The sequence below is a fragment of the Prionailurus bengalensis genome, chromosome D2, assembly GCF_016509475.1.
Source record: "Prionailurus bengalensis isolate Pbe53 chromosome D2, Fcat_Pben_1.1_paternal_pri, whole genome shotgun sequence".
Classification (NCBI taxonomy): domain Eukaryota; kingdom Metazoa; phylum Chordata; class Mammalia; order Carnivora; family Felidae; genus Prionailurus; species Prionailurus bengalensis.
In genome coordinates, this window is record NC_057351.1 from 8,861,735 (window position 1) to 8,883,326 (window position 21,592).

General features: G+C 41.8%; 1 protein-coding gene across 1 annotated transcript in view; it reads left to right on the forward strand.

Annotated features, from left to right (window-relative positions):
* LOC122492686 (zinc finger protein 33B-like) overlaps window positions 1-12,961 on the forward strand; it is a 35,477-nt gene extending 22,516 nt beyond the window's left edge. Inside the window, 4 exon segments of the mRNA XM_043596198.1 lie at window positions 10,385-10,795; window positions 10,798-11,273; window positions 11,275-12,456; window positions 12,458-12,961. Of these exon segments, the coding sequence (XP_043452133.1) occupies window positions 10,385-10,795; window positions 10,798-11,273; window positions 11,275-12,456; window positions 12,458-12,616 (2,228 nt within the window). The 3' untranslated portion in view covers window positions 12,617-12,961.
* The last annotated feature ends 8,631 nt before the right edge of the window (window positions 12,962-21,592 follow it).

The window sequence follows — 21,592 nt, forward strand, 5'->3', positions numbered from 1 at the left end:
TTTCACTATATATTTGTTTTTACCAGTGAGATTTATACTTTAATATGTTTTCGTGTTACTAATTTGTATTCTTTTGTTTCAGCTTAAAGAAGTCCCTTTAACATTTCTTGTGAGGCTTTTCCGGTGTTGGTGAATTCTAGCTTTTGTTTGGGAAACTCCTTTATTTGTCCTTTGATTCTAAATGAGAGCTTTGCTGTGTATTGTTGTCCAGTAAAGGTTTTTCTTTTCCCATTCTTTGAATATACCATGCCACTGCCTTCTGACTGGAAAGGTTTCTGCTAAAGGATCTGATAATCTTACGAGAGTTCCCTTTTCTGGAACCAGTTGTGGATTTTTTGCTACTTTTAACATTCTCTCCGTGTCTTTAGTTTTTCGCACTCCATCTCATAGTGTGTTTCAGTGTGGGTTTTTTGAATGCATCTTACATGGAAATTTCTGGGCTTCCTGGATATGGATTTTTTTTTTCCGCCCAATTTGGGGAAGTTTTCGGCTATTATTTCTCTCAGTGAATTTTCTGCCCCTTTCTTTTTCATCCCCTTTTGTGATTTCTATAATGCAAATGTTGGTCTGCTGTATATTGATCGTCTCATATGTCTCTTAAGCTGTGTTCACTTTTCCCCCTGCTCTCATTGGGTGAGTTCCACTGTCTGCAGATTACTGATTCATTCTGCCTCATTGTTCTGCTATTGAATTCCTCTAGTATTTGTCAGTTGTCTTACTGTATTTGCTGTTTGGTACTTTCTGGTACTTTCTTCATGTTGAGGTTCTCACCGTGTTCATCCGTTTTCTCCTGAGTTCGATGAGCATCTATGTGACTATTATTTTGAACTCCTTATTAGGTAAATCACTTGTCTCCATTCCATTAAGGACTTATTCTTAGGTTTTTTCTTGTTCTTTCGTTTTGAACACACATTTCTTTGTGTATTTTTCTTGATTCTCTGTGTTGGTTTGTGTTCATTAGATAAAACAGCCACCTCTCCTAAGTATTGGAAGAATGGCCTGGTGTAGGTGATGAAGCTTATCATTCAACCCTGACTTAGCTCTTGGTCGCCTGTCAAATTTTCATGGTTGTCTAACCAGCCTCTTTTATTTGTAGTGGCTTTCTGTAGTTGAGGGTGTTCCAAGACCTGTCACTGTCCCAAGGCGAGGATCTCACTCAGCATCTAGATTCAGGCTGATTGGAAGGGAGATCTTCAGACGGTATCTCTTAAAGTATGCAAATGTGTACAGTCCTGTGAGACCGGAAGCAGAAGTGATGCTGGCCACCAGAGCTGGGGAATCTAAAAGTGTTCACTAGGCAGTAGGCGCCCAAGTATGGTGGAGGAGTATACACACTGCTTTCCAGAAGACCCTGGCGAGCTGGAGTGAGGCAGAGGGAGAACGCGGAGAGAAGATACCCTCCAGCTCGAGTGAATCAGAGGGAGAGTGCACTGTTGGTGCTCACTTGCCATTGTCGGATGATAAACCAGCCTTGCGCTAGTAGGATAAATCTCACGGGGTCTTTGTGTGTAATCCTCGTGATGTGTTACTCGATAACATTTGCTAGTATTGTGCAGAGTATCTGTGGGTCTGTATTCCAAAGATGTTGCTCTTAGTTGTTTTAGACATTGAACTGTAGTTGTCTTCTCTCATCATGTCTGAGTTTAGTGCCGATGTAATATAAGGCTCATATAATTAGGGGGGAGGTGTTCTTTTCTATTGTTTGCAGGAGTGTTTGAATAATCAATATTAATTATCATTTAAATGAGTTTAAAAGTTCACCAGTGAAACCATCTGGACCTGGGCTTCCTTTATGGGCAGTTTTAAAATGACTGCAGTGTGTTTACTTCTTACACTTTTTTCAGATAGCTTATTTCTTCTTGAGTTGTTATATTTTTTCCGATTCTAGGAATTTTTGTATTTCAGCCAAGTTATCAAATTAGTTCAAAACATTCACTTATATTTTGTTTTTGTAGCGTAGAAAACATTCCAGGTTTGTAATGTGAGTATATTCTATCCCTAGCGTGTGTACCGTCTTTATTCCACAACTTCAGTAATTTATTTTTTTTAGAAACATTTATTTGTTTGTTTTTGAGACAGTGCACATGAGAGTGAGCAGGTGAGGGGCAGAGCGAAAGGTGGACAGAGAATCCCGAGCAGGCTCCACGCTGCCAGCACAGAGCCCGGCGCAGGGCTCAGTCCCACGAATCGTGAGATCATGATCTGAGCCGAAATCAAGAGTTGAATGCTCAACTGATTAAGCCACCCACCCAGGCGCCCCATAACTTCAGTAGTTTGACTCTTATGTCTCTTATTTCCATGTCAGCCTAAATACATTTATGTCAGGTTTATTGATATTTTAAAAGAGTCATCTATTACTTTTCTTTGCTGGTTTATTAATTTTTATTCTTCTCATTTCACATCCTTCCTTGCTTTGGTTTGTATTACTTTTTTTCTCCCGTTGTTCTCAGGTATACACGGCAGGTTATTCATTTGGGATTGTTCTCTTTTAATATGATTATTGCAGGATAAATTGTCTACTAAGTACTGTTCTCTGTCTCATAAGTTTTGATATATTTGGTCTTCGTTTTTACTCAAAGTATTTTAAGATTCCTGGATATTGTTCCCCTCTATTTTATTCAGAGATGTGTTATTTAATATACTATTTGAGTTTTGAAAATTCCTTCATGTGATTGATTTATAATTTCCTTCCATTTTGGTGGGAGAACATTTTAGAATGTATTCCTGGGAACCTTTTTTGTGTACTTCTGAAGAATGTGTAATCTGCTCTTCTTGAGTGGAGTGTCTTATATATACTTGTTAGTCTGGTTACCTGATAGTGTTATTTTTATCTCTTTTTTCCCCCTTTTATTTGTATTCTACCAGTTGTTTTATCTATTACTTAAAGTGGAATTTTAAAGTCTTTAATTATTGTTGATGTGTGTATTTTTGCTTTGAATTCTGTCAGTACTTGCTTGAGACTTATCGTTAGCAGCGGACAATTGTTCGCATTTATGTCTCCTTAACTGATGGACTGTTTTGATCATATAATGTCCCGCTTTATCTCTAATAACATATTTTGTGTAAAAATGTATTTTGTCAGATATTAGTATCGCCTCTCTAGCATTGTCGATGCTGTGTACATGATAGATCTTTCTCTGCTTTTAAAATTTGCTACCTGTTTGTTCCTTTGGAGCTAAGAGTGTCTCTTGTATACAGCATCCGTTTGGATTTACATATTTTCTGCAACCTAACAGTTACTGCTTTTGATTGGATTTCTAAATCCATTCCCAGTTTTCTGTTATTGATACGGCTGGATGTACTCCTGCCATATTACATTTTGACATTTATCTGCCCTAAACAGCCTTATGAACCTGTAGTTCTTTTATATTACTGCCTTCGTTTTCATTAAGTGAATATGGTTTAGCATAATATTTCAATTTCTTCAATGACCTTTTCACTTCATTATTTTCGTAATGGTTGTTGTTATAATTTACCTAAGAAATTCACCGTATCAGACTCTACTTCAGATTTATACTCCCTCATCTCTAGTGAAATATAGAAAGGTCATTCATGTGTAATTCTATTTCTTCTCCTCTATCTTTGGGCTGTTACTTTTGTACATAGTAGATCTGTATATGATTAAATTCCAACAATACATTGTTGAATTACTACTTTATATAATTGGATGTCTTTTAAAGAAACTGAGAGAAGAAAGGATGGCAAATATCTCCTTGTGGAGTTTGTTATATTAACTTTCTTATTCACCATTTCTGCTTCGTTTCATTTGCTACTGTGGATTCATGTTACCATCCAGGGTCATTTCCTTACCCCAGGTTACCTTTGCTTTTCTGCCTCGTTTTGCCTCATTGTCAAATATATTTAATTTCTACGGTTACAGACTGAACAGTATAGGTATATACATAATGATTGTTGCATGGCCTTGGCCAAATGGTTAGGAGAAGAAATACGTCTTTATCCTGTCTTTTAAAATACAGTTATTTTTCCTACAGTCCTTATAGATTTGAAGTCACGACTGGGAATCTATGGGTTTATTTACATCACCTTCAGTTTTCAAAGCAGTGTTGGTATGTTGGTTGACTGTTTGGGGTTTTCTTTGTTTTGTTTTGTTCTGTTTTGTTTTGTTTTGTTTTGTTTGTTTTCTTCTGCCAGCACACTGACTGGGTCATCCTACCTCCTGGATTCTGTATCTCTGATGGGAAGTCAGGTGGTCATCTTACTGGAGTTCCCTTGTATGTGATGAATTGTAGTTCTCTTGATACTTAAGAAATTTTCTTTCCTCTTTAGTTTTTAATATTTTTACTGTGATGCATTTTGATGTGGATCTCTGTTTATCCCTCGTGAAGTTTATCTATCATCTTGGATTTGCATATTGTTTTTCTCTAAGTTTGCAAAGTTTTACAACAACTATGTTGAATAATTTTTCTGCCCCTTACCCTTTCTTCTCTTCTTTTGATATTCCCATTATGAATATGTTGGTGCAAATAATGGTATCTTTCATTTATTTGAGGCTTTGATCAGTTTTCTTCATTCTTATTTCTAGTGTTTAGACTGTATTATATCTACAAGTTTACTAATTCTTTCTTGTATAAGCTTCATTGTAGTTATTGTAAATTTTCAAATTTAGAATTTTCATTTCATTCCTTTCTCTGTTTATTATATTTTCTGTGTGAGAAGGTATCACTACTACCTATCACCACTACCTCCCTTTTTTCCGTAAATATGGTTACTTTGTTTTTAGTTTATTTTTGAGAGAGAGAGAGAGAGACAGAACATGAGCAGGGGAGGAGCAGAGAGGGAGAGACAGAATGCAAAGCAGGTTCCTGGCTCAGAGTCAGCACAGAGCCCCATGCGGGGCTCGAACTCACAAGCCGTGAGATCATGACCTGAGCCAAAGTCGGACACTCAACCGACTAAGCCACCCAGGCGCCCCAGTGTGGTTCCCTGTTGAACATGTTTATAATAGCTGCTTGGAGGTCGGCTAAATCCAGTATCCAGACCCTCTCAAGGACAGTTTGTTGCCTATTGTTTCTCCCACGTATGTGAAATTTTCCCGTTTGTCTTGTGAACCTGTAATTTTGGACGAAAGCATATTTTAGATATTTTATCCGAGTCTGATAGGGCTTCTTGTTATTTTTGCTTGCTTATGTATTTGTTAAGTGACTTGACTGTATTATTTGACTGAAGTCTTTTCCTCTTGCAGTGTACTGTTGGCTGATGTCTCTTGTCAGAGGGCTCTGCCTTGGGCAGTGCACGTGGTTCGTAGAATGGCAGTCGTGTTGAGAGGGTGCTCTTTGAGTGTGTCTATGATGATTAATTCTGGGTGTCAACCCGAGTGGCCTCAGGGATGGCCAGACTGGTAAAAGTGTGTCTTGGGGGGTGTTTCTGGAAGCAGCATTTGACTCAGTGGACTGAGTAAAGAGATCCACCCTCACCATTATGGTCAGATATCCTCTAATTCGTTGAGGATGGAATGGAACAAAAGGCAAAGAAGGACAAATTCTCTTTCTCTTTTTGCGCCGGGACGTCCATCCTCTCTGGACAGAATCAGTGCTCCTGGTTGTGGGGCCTTCAGGCTCTGGGACTTACACCACCAACCCTCTAGTTGGCAGGCCTTTCATCTTTGCTGGGAGTTACACCATCACCTCCCCTAGTTCTCGGGCCTTTTGAAATACAGTTGGCTTTCCTGGTTCTCCAGCTTTCAGACAGCAGACTGTGGGACTTCTTGGCCTCCGTAAGTGCAAAAGCCGGGTCCTTTAATAAACCTCTTCCTTTGCCTGTGTCGCTCTCACACGTACATATAGTACCTGGCTCTGTTTCTCTGGAGAACCCTGATTAACAATCTCTTTCACTGATCTCTGTGTTAACTTCCCTGCCTCTAATGGTGTCACATTCTGCCCTTAGCCTCTACTCATTGTTGGCTCTTCGCTCATTGTTTCCACCGTTGTCCTGAGTCACACATTCTATAGTTTGGCCCAGGTAAATGTGAGTCCTTTCAGAGAGTAGTGTGTGAGGCGACTCTTTGGTACTGCCCTTCATGCCACCATTTTTGAGATCATCTCCTGGAAAACACAGTTGGAGGAAATCATTAGAATATCTTCATCTACTCTAAGTGTATTTGTGTGAATGGTTCTGGTGGATCGGAACAAATGCAATAGCCTGGGATGCCTCTTCTTTGTCTCTTTGCCTTGTTCCTTCTGGTGTAATGTCTCTTGTGTTCCAGAGCTGCACACGCCACCAGCTGAGTTTGCCAGGAGCCCCCAAAGAACCAGGTTTTTTTTTTAAATTAATTTCTCTTTTTGTTTGTTTCTTTTTGAGATAGTTCACGCGTGAGCAGGGAGGTGCAGAACGAGAGGGAGACACAGAATCTGAGGCAGGCTCCAGGCTCTGAGCTGTCAGCACAGAGCCCGACCCAGGACTTGAAACAGCCCTGACATCATGACCTGAGTTGAAGTCAGACGCTTAATCTACTGGGCCACCCAGTTGCCCCCCAAATTACCAGCTTTTTGAGTTAACACTTGTACAACTGTTTTTCTGTTTCTGTTTTATTAACAGAAGGGATCATGAGGGACCTGGGAAAACTGACCTGGAATGACTCACTCTAAGGCATCCTTTAGTAAATCTACTGGGCCTTAATAATGAATAAAAAGTTTTATCTGTGTTACTATTTTTTAAGTTAATTTATTTTGAGAGAGAGAGAAAGAAAGAGAGTGCATGCTCATGAGCAGGGAAGGGGCTGAGAGCCCAGAGGGCTTGAATTCAGGAACTAAACCGTGAGATCAAGTGTCAGAAGCTAAACAGAGTGAGCCACTCAGGCCCCCTCATCTGTATTATTTTTAAGTTTATTTTTGTATTTCATTGTTTTTACCTTTATTATTTCCCTCCTTGTGGTTTCTACTTCTTTCTTTTACATTGTTGTTGCCTTTTTGTACTTTTTTTGGGGGGGGGGGGTCAAGGATTCAGTTGTTTTTCATTCCTTTTCACTGATACATGTAATGCTATGAAATCTCTGATCGGTACGTGTATTCCACATAGACTCATAAGTAATATTTTCAGTGGTTTTTTTGGTTTAGCAATTCAGCTTTTGTCTGTGTTTCCTTAAGAAACTGAGCAGTTTAGGGGCGCCTGGGTGGCTCAGTCGGTTAAGTGTCTGACTTCAGCTCAGGTGATGATCTCACGGTTCGTGGGTTCGAGCCCCGCATTGGGCTCTATGCTGACAGCTCAGACCCTGGAGCCTGCTTCAGATTCTGTGTCTCCCTCTCTCTCTGCCCCTACCTCACTTGCGCTGTGTCTCCTATTGTCTCAAAAATAAACAAAAATTAAAAAAAAATTTTTTTAAAGAAACAGAGCAGTTTACTAGACAGTTGTTTGGTTTTGAAGTCCTGATGGAAGAAGTTTGTTCTTCGTAAGTTCTAGTTTTAGTGCATTGTTCCCTGAGTGTGTTACCTTTATCAGGTTTTTTCTTTAATGTTTTGTGCATCCTTGAGGTGCAAGTGTATTTTGTATTAAAAGTTTTCATATGAGAAAATTGTGTATGGCTGATAATACATGTCTTCCTGATTGTTTGTCATTGCCTCTTCTATACCCTGACATTGTACTTTCTGATCTTTCTTGAAATACTCGTTTTTGTATCAGTGTGTTTTATTTTTTTCCTTGCTTCTCTGAGTTTTGCTTCTCTGAGTTTTGTTTGGTCTTTCAGTACTCCTCACTGTTATTTGTACACTCAGAGTTGTGGGTGTTAGCCTTGCAAAGTGTTTTGTTTTTCTTTTCTTTTTGTCCTTCCTGATAACTAGATTGTATCTGTTTCCTTATTGTTTCCCTTTTACTGGAATAATATTGCCCATTCCTTTGTTTTTAGCTTTTTGAGTCATTTTCTGTCAGTGTGTTTCCCCTTTGCAGCAGAGATTTGGGATTTGTTTGTGACTCAGTTTAAAGTCATTTTATTAATTGGTGATATAAGCCCATTCACATTTACTAACATGACTCCTGTTTGGTCTCATATTTGTCATTTTGTTATATTTCATGAGTATCATTTTTACAGAATCATTTTGTTTGAACATGTGTTTTGTTTGTTTGTTTGTTTGTTTGGAGGCAGCCAATTAGAAAATATTGATGTTTTTGTTCTAGTAGTTACTTTTACAGTAATGTCTTTTATACTGGCTTTAGTTGCTCATTTCCTTATTTAACCTTTCATTTGATGTTTCAGCTTTTAGTGACCTTCTTTAGACTATTCTATGGCTCTCTCTGACCTTATTCTTTCTTCCTTTTTTTCCTGTTTCCTGTAGGCTTTTTAGTTGCATTATTTCTGCTTCACTGGAATATATAACATTTATATATTACTCTTATGTTCTTGTTCTCAACTTTCTTTTGGTCTTAGTCCTACACTGCTCAGCTTTTCTGCCAGTGTGTCCTGTCAAATCTTGGTTGCTTGAAGTTTGTCCTCTTCTAGAAAGTTCTATGATTACATTATTACCTGATTTCTTGAATATCTAATATGACTGACCTCTTCCCAGAGCCTGGATACTTTTAAAGGATCACGTGGCTGGATATACAACCCTTGACTTCTACTTGGTTATTTGTTGAAAAGGTTGCTGCACTGACCTCACTTTGTTTATTGGTGACAGTCTCTTGCCCAATCTACATGTTTGTTTGCTTATTGAGACTTGATCTTTCTGTCCAGAGGAGACTTCTTCACTTTTAAGGTTTACAGTTTCATTAAAGCATGTCTTAGGAAGGACTGTTTCAGGTCAGCTTTCCTGATGGAAAAGGAAAGTTCATGGTGGTCCTTAAAATATGCGGGCAAGATCTCTTTTTATTTCTGGGCAGTTTTCTTAGATAATGGTTTTTAATACTGTATTTATTCATTGTTTTCTTTTTTTCTCTTTAGAGACTACAGTCACACATATAATTTTAATTTAAAACATGTATTTTATTATTTTGTAGATCACTTGCTTTATCCAGAATTTCTCTGTGATCCAGTTTTCTTTCTTTGGTTTTATTGTCATTCTTTTTTTTTGCTCTATTGTCATGTCTTTTTCCATGCTGTATATTAAAATTTCATTCAAGTCTCTTTTCTCTTCATACTTCCTACATACTGCCTTCAGGGTGCCTTTTGGTGAACCCTCTCTCTCCAGCTTGCAGAGAGCACCTTCTGGCTCTCTCCTCACATGGCTTTTTTTCTATGCACACAGGGAGAGCAGGCAAGTGCTGGTGTCTCTTTGGCTTCTGATCAGGAGGTCATTCCTATCCGATAAGTGCTACACCCTGATGACGTAATTCAAACCTTAATTAACCTCCTTAAAGGCTGTGTCTCCGGATGCAGTGACACTGGGGATTAGGGCTTCAGCATACGAGTTTGGGAGGGGGACAGTTGAGCTCATAACCAGGTTCTTACAATTTGAGTCATATTCTAAGATCACTCTGGCCGTTTTACAATTGAATTCCTCACCCGATCAGCCCTTGCCTCCGTAGTTCCCATTAATACTCCAAGTCCCTTGTGTTGGAGTTCTCGGTGGTCTGAGCTGTCATCTGTCAGAACGAAGATGTCTGCTCCATATTTTCCCTCTCACGGTGGGACTTCTCCTTTGAGGGAGTGATTTTATTTGCATTTAATTATCTACACGTTCTAGGGGCGCCTGGGTGGTTCAGTCCGTTGAGCGTCTGACTTCAGCTCAGGTCAGGATCTTAACGGTTCGTGAGTTGGAGCCCCATGTCGTGCTCTGTGCTACAAGCTTGGAGCCTGGAGCCTACTTCAGATTCTGTGTATCCCTCTCTCTCTGTCCCTTCCTCGCTCACACTCTGTTTCCCTGTCTCTCTCTCAAAAATAAGTATTTAAAACAAAGGACTTTAATTATCTCTAAGTTCTCTGTCTCTTCCTCTATGTGTAGTTGCCACGGGCTCAAGCTCTTTCCATAGATGTGAGCTCTTTTATCAGTTTCTTCTGTATTAAATGTTCATTTTCTCAGTGGTGGTTTGAAGTCAGTAGTATTTTGTATTTCCCAGTTATGCTGAAGTCATGGGTTGTTGATTGGGTCATTTTATTTGCTCTCCTTATGTTGATCCTTAGAGGCATTTGGAGGATAGATGGAGACGTTCCGAATTTAGTAGCTGCCTTTACTCCTCAGACGTCAGAATGCAGATGTATGCTTGCAGTAGTTTCCTCTCCTTTCTTCCACCATGCCAGGCCTTTGGTTTCTTGTTTCCATTTTCGTATTTTCATGTCCAACAGAAGAAATCGAAAAAATAAGTACTTATAGTTATTTTCTTCCCTGGAGACTAGACAAGAAATCAAAATCCAGTAAAACATAGGGCATTTGTATATATGTTGCATTCCAGAAGAAATGTGTTAGTATTTATGTGTACGGTTAATTTTTCCTATCTTTAGAAGTCTGGGAAACTGATCACAAGAAAGGAAGGAGGCAAGAAAACCAGCGCAAACCTATGTGGGAAGTTGCATTCATCAGTAAGAAAACGCCGACCAGGGAACGAGGTAATGTAATAGGAAAACCATTTAACCTGGACACAAATTCGTTTCCTTCCAGAGAAAGCCTCTGTCAGTGTGACTCATATGGAGTGAGTTTCAGCTGTATTTCTGAATTGTGTATCTATATGAAAAACTATTTAGGAAAAAAGACTGATGAATTTAATGACTGTGGAAAATTACTACTCAGTATTGAACACGAGAAAACTCCTACTAGCGAGAAAAGTGAATTTTTTAAACATGGGGAAACTTTCAGTCAGGATGAGGACCCTGTTGATCATGAGAAGATTCAAAGTGTAGATCAAACATTTGAATATACATATATCAAGAAACCTTCCCCGAAAAGGCAACTTTGAGTACGTACAAGAGAGAGATCACTGAAGAGAATCACTCTGAATGTGTTGAATATGGGAGAACCTTCTTTCCTAACTCCTCTTTCCTGTTACATCACATGAATGCCTCCGAAGAAAATCACTGTGGACTGGGTACTTGTGGGAAATCGTTATGTGTTACGTCTACCCTTTTGAAACCTCATGGGGCACGTATGAAACCCTCGGAGTGTAGTGAGAGTGGGGATCATTTCCGGGGGGATTTATGCCTTCCACAACTTCAAACAAATCATAAAGGAGAGAAACACTTTGAATGCAATGAATGTGGGAAAGCCTTTTGGGAGAAGTCCCACCTCACTCGACATCAGAGGATACACACGGGAGAGAAACGCTTTCAGTGTGATGAATGTGGAAAAACTTTCTGGGAGAAGTCAGACCTCACGAAACATCAGAGATCACACACAGGGGGAGAAGCCCTATGTGTGCAACGAATGTGGTAAAGCCTTCAGCCACAAGTCAGCCCTCACGTTACACCAGAGAACACACACAGGGGAGAAACCCTATCAATGTAGCGCATGTGGGAAAACTTTTTACCAGAAGTCAGACCTCACCAAACACCAGAGAACACACACAGGGTTGAAACCCTATGAATGCTATGAATGTGGGAAATCTTTCTGTATGAATTCACACCTTACAGTGCATCAGAGAACTCATACAGGAGAGAAACCATTTGAATGTCCTGACTGTGGGAAATCTTTCTGTCAGAAGTCACATCTTACACAACATCAGAGAACCCATGTAGGGGATAAGCCCTACAAATGTAATGCATGCGGGAAAACTTTCTACCACAAGTCAGTTCTCACTAGGCATCAGATAATTCATACAGGGTTGAAACCTTATGAATGTTACGAATGTGGAAAAACCTTCTGCTTGAAGTCTGACCTCACAGTGCATCAGAGAACTCACACAGGGGAGAAACCCTTTGTGTGTCCTGAATGTGGGAAATTCTTCAGCCATAAGTCTACCCTCTCTCAACATTACAGGACACATACAGGAGAGAAACCCTTCGAATGTCACGAATGTGGAAAAATATTCTATAACAAATCGTATCTGACTAAACACAATAGGACACACACAGGGGAGAAACCCTACGAATGTAATGAATGTGGGAAAACTTTCTGCCAGAAGTCTCAGCTCACTCAGCACCAGAGAATCCACATAGGAGAGAAACCCTATGAGTGTAATGAATGTGGAAAGGCTTTCTGTCACAAATCAGCTCTAATTGTGCACCAGAGAACTCATAGAGAAGAAAAGCCCTATAAATGTAATGAATGTGGGAAGTCTTTCTGTGTGAAGTCAGGGCTTACTTTACATCAGAGAAAACACACAGGGGAGAAACCCTATGAATGTAACGAATGTGGGAAATCCTTCAGTCACAAATCATCCCTCACAGTGCATTATAGGGCTCACACAGGGGAGAAATCTTGTCAGTGTAATGAATGTGGGAAAATTTTTTACCGAAAATCAGACCTTGCTAAGCATCAGAGGTCACACACAGGTGAGAAGCCCTATGAATGTAACACATGTGGAAAAACTTTCTCTCAGAAGTCAAACCTCATTGTACATCAGAGAACACATACAGGAGAAAAATCTTATGATTGCAGTGGGTGTTAGGAATGTTGAGCTGTGGTTCAGTAGCCGCTATGCTTCAGAGAACGCACGCTGTAGAAGAAGTAATGTCGATGTTCTGAATGTTGAGAACCTTCATCCACAAACTGGCCTTATTTTACCCCGAAGCAGACTGTAAAACATATAGGACAGTCTTGTTAAATAATATTCCGTTGAATGTACCCTAGCAAATGTGGGTATAAAACCTTGCAGAATTTTGCTTTTGTGAATGTTTTTTTTTTCTTTTTTTTTTGTGGCAAAAATACAAACTAGGTTGTCAGAATTTCTATTAAGGAGAAATCTTTCAATTTGAGACATCTAGCTTGAAGATTGTGTTTAGAAGTAATATAACATTGGAACTTGTGGTTTGGTTTTGATGCCATATTTGTCTTTAGGAAACATGAGAAATTGTAATTTATAGTTGAATATTGTGCAATGTACAAACAAAAAAAAGTAGTAAAATGAAACAATGAATTTAAAAGAAGTTGCAGTAATACAGAGAATTCTCATTTGCCCTTTCCCGAGCTACCTCTTAAGATATCTTACAATAAGTATGGTATGTTCTCTAGCAGAAATGTGGATGGTACCATAATGCTAAGTCACATACGTCATTCACACTTCAGTCGTTTTTACGTGCACTTTTGTGTATGTGTAGTTCTACAAAATATTGTCGCTTATGGTTTGAGTACCTGTCGATACAGGCTACAAAATCGAAAAGGAATCTGGGACCTGTGTTGCATTAGGATTACAAAGGAATCAAGATTTCACCACAAGAAGTTCCCTGGTGTTAATAACCATACCGTTTCTGCAATCTTACTATCCTGGCAATTGATGAGAATATGAAGTTTTTAAAAAGGAGATATAATTGAAATATTAGGGCAACAGCGTTAAATACTTACGTGAAGTATCCCTTAAGTTTACAGGACTCCTGTATCTACACATGCTGCCTTCTATAAACTGTGTGTGTTCCATATGCATAATGGAAGTTAATATGATTGTGAATCGAAACCAGACACTCGTAGTTCAGCATCTCCCAGGTATGTCAGGGCCTGGAGGAACCTCTGGAAAGGAGGCCCCCAAAGATAATATGTAACCACTTAAAACACATAAATCAAAATAAGAAAATGGTAAGTAAAATGTGTTCTGTGCAGAGGGATATCTAGTCCGTAATCTCATTTTTCCCTTTCAAGCCGTAGGGTGCCTTGAGTGTACATATGTGAATTCTCCACCCCTCAGCCTCAGTTCTACAAACCCACTGGAAGTAACTGCCCTCTAAGGCAGAGTTCAGAATAGAAGCCACAGACAGGCTATATGACACTCAGGGTTGTAAACTAGGCTGTAAAATCACAGGTCCAGTGTACCCAGAAACATATCTGGGTCATGGGTTTTTGATTATATGAGAAGGTGGGTTGAGACTGGAGCAGAGCCAGAGTAAGGTCAGAGTGAGGCTTTTATGGACCGACAGGGTGTAAAGGTGGCATACTACATTTCATTATCCGATTTCATAAATCAGGTTACACAAACTAATGATCTTAAATTGCACAGATATTCTAAGCGTTCACCTTAGGAAACTAGAAACAGAAGAGTTAATTGAATGAAAAGGAGCAAAACAAAAGAAATAATAAGAATTAGAGCAGAAATCAGATATTTGAAAAGACAAAAACAATAAAATGAAAAGTTAATTATTTGAAAAGGTCAATAAAAGTGATAAACCTTCAGCTAAGTTAACTAAGAAAAATAAAGAGTAGATACAACTCACCAATATCAGAAGTGAAAGAGAGACATAACAACTGATTACATGGACATTAGAAGGATAGTAATGTTACAGACAACTCTGCCCACAAATTTCATAACCTAGATCTATTCCTTGAGAGACACAATCTGCCTAAACTCACAGAAGTATAAATTTGTATAGGCAAATATCTATTAAAGAAACTGAGTTCATCCTTAATCTTCCAAATCAGAAAGTTCAGGCCCAGATGTGTTCACTGGTGACTTCTAGCAAACACTTAAGGAAGGAAGAAATGATACCAGTTCTCTACAACCTCTTCCAAAAAGGAGGAGTAGAAGAAATCCTTCCTAACTCATTCTGTGATGCTTATTATAGTAGCAAAAGCAGGCAGAGACATTATAGGAGAGGAAAGTAACGGGTGCCTGGCTGGCTGAGTCAGTAGAACACGCGACTCTTAATCTCGGGTCCTGAGTTCGAACCCTAGGTTGGGTGTGATTACTTTAAAAAAATTCTGAAAAGGGAAGCTAGATGCCTGTATGTCTCGGAACATAGATGCTGAGATCCTCAACAAATCGTCACCAAGTTGAATCCCACAATATATAATTACGGGCCATGACCATGTGGGATTTATTCCAGGGGTGCTGTGCTGGTTCAACATTTGATAGCTAGTCTCCTGTCACATCAAGAGGCAAAAGAAGAAATAATCATGTGATCTTATCAATAGGTGCAGAAGAGCCTTTCACAAAACGTTAACCCACATCCACAATAAGAAATCTCAGCAGGCTGGGAGTATGGGGAACATTAACTTGGTACAGAACATCTCCAACAGCCCTACAGCTAACGTTGTGCTTTGATGGTGAGAAACTAGATGTTTTCCCAGTGAGAAGAGGAGAGCAAAGAGGTCCCTGTCCCTGCTCTTTCATCCTCCTTCTGGAAGTCCTCGCCGACAGAGCAAGACCAGAGAAGGAGAGAGACTTGGACTGGGAGGGAGGAGAGAAAACTGTGTACAGTCACACATAACATGATTGCCCATGTAGGGAATTTCCAGGAGTCGACAATAAAACGCGCTGACGCGAGTTAACGAGGTTTTAGGATACGGTGATTGGGGGGGTGGTAAAAAGAAATGAGCCGTTCGGTAACAGGAGACATGCAGGAGGCTTTACGTGCATATTGCTGAATGAGACAAGCCAATCCGAAAGGCTTTCCACCTTACGTTACCAGTTATAGTGCGTTCTGGCAAGGCACGTGGGGAGACAGTAAAAGGATCGGTGGTCGCCAGAGGATTGAGGCAGGGGAGGGAAGGCTGAATAGGTGGATTATGGAGGACTTTTAGGACGGTGGGAGTATGCTGTAGGATATTGTAACGGTAGATGGCGTGCGGATCCTTTGCCAGTGCCCAAAAATGTAACAAAGGGTAAGCCCTGATGTAAACTGTGGTCTTCAGGTAGTACTCCTGTATCAGCATCGACTCATCAGTTGTAACAAATGGACCACACTACTGCAAGACATGAATGATGGGGGGCTGCAGAGGGGTAGGGGTGAAGGGGTGTGTAGGAACTCGACTTTCTGCTCCATGTGTCTGTAACTCTACGACTACTCTAAAATGTAAAGTGTGTGAAAGAAATGAACCATCCTGTCTGCCTATAGCAATATAGAGGAATCTCCGAGGGTGTTTCTTCTATAATTACGAAGTTAGAAACACAGTATTCAGTACCACTTTTCCCATGGTGGGAGGCAGAATGCATTCTCAGAAATCATATGCTGACCATCACTAAAGCCTATTTTCAGCTGTAGCTTCCTGTTGTTATAAGCCTGCTTGTCTTTTCTGCAAGTATCGTAAATTTCTCACCTCTCTTCATAACACCTTGTTTCTGTACTAAGTTTCCCTTGGTCCTGTGTTCCTGCACTACAAATATAATGGCCACTGATGAACATTTGAGCTGTGTCTATAGTCTTCAGAATATTTTTAATTACAGCAACTGTGGTCTGAAGTTAAGGCCTAGTGTCCTAGACTCTTGACATCTGAAACCAACATGGAGTGAACCCTCCGAGCAGCAGGCAGTTAACACAGTGGGCATCACTAAGAGGATGGTCCATCTAAGACCCGGGTCACCACGTAAGACCCAGTTCATCCAGTTGTCATTAAGTGATTGTTGTTGACTAACGAGGTCTGAGATAGGACAAAGGCCACCCGGGACCGAGCTACCGGTTGCTGGCAGACAGCCTCTTGCTGTGGACTGTGCTGCCTGTTTTGGGTGTCACTGTTTCCTCTCCTGGCAGCAAGCTCTTGGCCCTAAGAATTGTTAATTGGCTGTACCCCAGGTGCCTGGGCTCCAGGTTCAGTCAGTTTGGCTGGTGTCGTGAGACGCTCCGCCTGTAGAGGCAGTGACGACACCGCACTTTAACTGGTGAGCATTTGAGCCCCAGGTACCCAGGGTCGAGGGTCTGGCTGGCACTCTCCGGTTACTGTGTACCGTGTGCTGGCCGTCCCCGGCTGTTCAGGGTAGCCACCCACGCCTACCGGTTTTTGTCATTGTGCCCCAGCGGGGAGGGCATGCAGATGGCCCTTGGTGAAAGTTTGGAAAGCTGGGCTGCCCTGGCCCCGGGAGCATGAAGCGTGCACGCCCTCGGTGTGTGATGAGCTGTTGTTCACGTGCGGGCAGCGGCCGTCCCCATCTCTTGCTGCTCCTTCCCCTGCTGCCATTGCACACACGCCTCACGCCCGAGGGTGCCGAGGTGCACACCTGTGGTGTCCTGTGGCCCGGAGGCTGATGAGAAACAAAAGGGGACGTCTTCCAAATTGCCAGAGGAAGGACCTCAACTGCGCTAATGCAGAACCCTCAGCCAGTGAACCTGGGGTTGGCGAGGCACTGGGGTGTTTTTCAGTACACCAAAGGACTAACCTTGGAGTCCTGGGGCTTGATGGCCTTGACCCTTGCCGTGCCAGAATGACCTTATTGTTTGTGAACCGTGACCCCAGAGAGATTGGCTGGCATTCCCTGGAGGAAGCGGCAGCTGCCTGTGAGGCGGACTGCCGGGCTGTGGTCCTTTCCCTTGTAATCACCCAGGCCCCCGCCACAGGTGTCAGGATGGAGACAAAAACTGAAAGCTGTCACTTCACATGGCTAGAAACCCAAAATACTGTGAGGGAATTTGTAGAGAGAGAAATGAGAGAGAAGAAACCTGCACTGTTGCAAAAAGGCAGCCCTACAGAAGACATTGGGTCAACGGCCGGGTTATGGGCCACGCTTGCTCCTTGCAGCTGTGCTCTGCTGCCTCTGTTGAGAAAAATTCTCATCCTGCTGCTCAGAGGGGAAAGCACTCACCCTGTGCCACAGCAAAGGGGATCATTGGAATGCAGCGTAAGCCCAGGATCCTTAATCCGTGTGAAGCAATGTGACCTTTGCCATAGAGTGGGCCCTTGAGCCCGTAGATCCTCCTTGGAGGCTCTCTGGAGAAGGCAACTTGTACGTGCGATCAGAGTAAATAGAAAAGCCCCTGACGTATATTGAGTGACAACAAAAAGGAAAGAATTGGCAAGAAAGAATGAGGGGTGGGAGGAACTTAGGTACAGGAAAAGGAAACAACGAAATGACAGAAATGAAGGTGCACAGATTGCCCCAGCTGGGAGTCCAGGCTATACGAAGATAACTTATGCAATAGAAGATCAAAGGGCACTAACTGGCTTTTGTACCTTCGCTAGATCATTTGTGAAATGACTTAAATATCTGTTGAAACGCACCGTTGACAAATTGTCATGACCTTGCACAAGGCTTGAATTACAGCTGTATTTGGGCCTTCGGCTAAATTTGATCATGTCATTCCCTAAAATCCTAGAGGAGTTACTGACTACAAAATGGAGTGCGGGTGATTGTTTCCTCACAACTTATACGTTGAACTCCAGTCCTCAGTGTGATGGTCTCTGGAGTTGGGGGGCCTTTGGGATGTGATGAGGTTATGGGGGTAGAGCTCTCATGAATGGGAGTAAAGCCCTCACAAGTGTTGAGCGAACACCTTTGGCTTTTGCACAAGTGACGACAGAGCAAAAGGACAGCTATCTGTGAACCAGGAGGCAGGCCCTCCCCACGTGCTGATACCGCTGGCCCCTTCATCTGTCTTGGACTTGAGGGCCTCCAGAACTGTGAGAAATAAATTTGTGTTGTTCGTAAGCCACCCCGGCTGTGTTATTTTTTTTTGCCAGTATGAACAACCTGAGACATTCGGATGAGTACGTATGTTTTCTCTTAATCCACAGAACTATTGCCTGAGTTCTCCGTGGTCACAGCACCCATTGACTTAATTATAGTACATTCCCATGGTAGGTTCCAGTCGAGTGAATATGAACTTTTGGCACTTAGAATTTGGGTTGTCAGAAGGGGACTCCCGTGTACTGTATGTCCCGGTTGACAGCATGGTAACTACCTGTTCAGAGACGAAGTGATTATCACTGCTGCTTCTCCATTTAGTACTCCAGTTTACTGCGTTCTTAAACCTGGAAATAGTGTTGGCATGTCACAGTGGGTCACCGCATCCTCAATGCTGTGGCCAATTGTCCGGGACCCAACACCACTGTTCCTGAAATAACTGCCTTCGTCTAAGCAGCAACCAGTACATATTTTGTTACTATGGGTTTTGCCAGTACATTCTCCCCAGTGCTGTTTTCAGCAGCCTCAGCCACAGTTTGCCTTTGCCTCCAAAGGGTCCCGGTACACCTTCAGCAGGCTGCCAATGGGATATGCCAGCAACTCTTTGCCATTGCACATAGTCTTTGCAGGCGATACCTTAATTGCACCCAGATTTCTTGAGGAACCCAGGTATGATATATTGATGACCTCATCCTCCAAGGAGATCCTTCACCCATGTATTAGGCGTTCACATACAAAAGTTGTGATAATTCATTTTCCCATACATACTGCAAAGATCTGCCTCAGGTAAATTCCCTGAAAATTACTTGTAAACCTGGGACTGTTGCATCCCTGCCACTGTCATGAAAGTGCTACTGACTGTTCTTTGTCTTGTGTGTTCTTAGCACACAGAATGTTAATACAAATGTGTCTTTTCTTCTTGGGTTCTGCAAGCGACATATTCCCCACTTACACAGTTTGCTCAATTTTATTGATGGCTTCACCATCAATTGGCCCAACTTGTATAGGACTCCCTCCAAAAACAGGCTCTAGAATCAATCCACATTGAAGTCAACAGGCACTCCTGTGAGTGCCTTTCTTCAGTGCAGAAACTGCCAGTATCCCCCCATTCCTCCTGGAGTTTGTAGACCCCCCCCCCCCCAGGGTGGCCATAGGTTGCCCAGTGGCTTCTGATGCAAGAAACTACCTTCTTCAGCCTTGCAGTAATCCCCATTGGAGCATCAGGTGTTGGTCATGTACTTGGTGCCCCAGCACAAAGAGGCTCCCTGAGCCTGGGACCCTCCATACCCAACTGCCTGTTGTAGCTTGAGTCATGGAAGCAGTACCATGCAAGCATGGTTACTGATGCTTCCTTGCTGCATGATGGAGCCAAACGTGGGGTCTCTGGCATATCCCAGCTGCAAGGGGGCTGTGCTCTTCTGCTTCATTCAGCCCAGCTGTGGTGCTGGAAGAGGTCCCCCTTCTCACGGACCCCGTTCCCGGGACTGTCCCTTGGAATGAACTGAATGAGCAGCAGTAGCAGTTCTTAGACTTTACAGATACCATCATCATCCTGACATGTGATGGAGCTCGGGGAAATGTTGCTGGTTTTCATCCCTTTTCCAGGATGTCCCTGATGAAGGGAAGGACCCAAGAGTCTGCATAACTGGCCAAACATCAAGTAGTCCTCTTAACACTGGAGCCTCTGGCCAACAAGTGGCCCCATCTGCTCATTTTTACGTACTCTTGGGCCATTAATCCAAGAGGTGCCCCACCATGGGGTAAGGAATTCTGGAAATGTCTTGCCTCACAGTACAGCCTGAATGTAAATCACGGTAACAGATGTTTCTCCAGGTCCTATGGCTATGATACAGGAGCCTAGCAGGATATTCCTGTTTCCTTCCTAGTTCCAGATGTTACTGATAGTGACCAAGGCACTCCTGTCACTTCTTGGTATGCACAATCCTGGGCTCTTGAAAAAGGCGTTCCGTAGAACGTTCACTTCCCCTGTAAGCCGCCGGCGTTTTGTTTAATAGACCACCTCTTGCAGGTGGGATGTGAGTACACCTGTGCAAGTGTCGCTATTTAAAGTGCCTGCTCAGTGCTGAACTTAGACAAATGCTCACAATTCTTGCAGTAGTGCTCATACATTTGCAGTTAATAAAACCTACTCTGGAAATTTGAGATGTTTTCAAGCTCCCAGCTTCCCTGCATCTTCCATTGGGGAGATGAAAGAAGGCACTGTTCAGTGGTCTCCTAAGTGTAAAGGTTTCAAAACATATTTGCAAATCTTTGACCCTTATCTCATTGAGAGGGAAGGTCTGTGTCCATTTTTTTTTTTTTTAGTATATTTATTTTTGAAGGAGAGAGAGAGAAGCTAGGGTAGGGACAGATGATGTGGGTGATAGAGAATGCCAAACAGGTTCTGTGTCAGCAGTCCAGAGCCTGTAGCGGGTCTCAAACTCCTGAACCATGAGATCATGATCTAAGCCAAAGAACCGTGAGATCATGACTAAGCCAAAACCAGGAGTCAGACATTCAACTGAGCCACCCTGGTGCCCCTGTTCCCTCCTTTTGAATGTGGGCACATTTGTAGATCATGACCTGAGCCGTAGTTGGATGCTTAACTAACTGAGCCACCCTGGTGCCCCTGTTACATTCACTTCTAAGAACATTTTGTTTGTTTGTGGATTGGTTAGTGCTAGTGTATACAAATTCATTTGCTATTAATATATTGATCTTATGTCTTACAAACGTGTTGCAATGGTTTATTACTTCTGATGTTGTCTGGATCGTAAGAATATTCTATATAGAAGTTCATGTCATCTGCAAGGAGAAAGAGTTTTAGCACTTTATTTCCAATCTGGATGCCTTTTCTTCCATTTTATTGCCTAATTGTCCTTTCTAGGACCTTCAGTACCATATTAACTAAGTGGCAAGAGTGTGTAAAGGCATTTACAAGTTCAAAATGAGGCTTAATATTCTGCTAAAAATGAAGAGACATCCCTCCTTGTAGATTTTCAAGTTGTAAATTTTTTCTCTGCGCCATTGAGAATAAACCATAAATATTGTTAAATGTCTCTTGGCAGTTTTACAACTTAGAATATCTTTCCCAAGGACCTCAGAACCATCTGTTTGGAATGTAAACTTTGAGGGAGCTGGCAGTTCTGTATCCCAGATATTATGAGACTGTAGAAGCTTAAACTTTGGTAGTGGGGGCCTTAATCCATGTTGCAAAACTATCTACTGTCATAAGGAT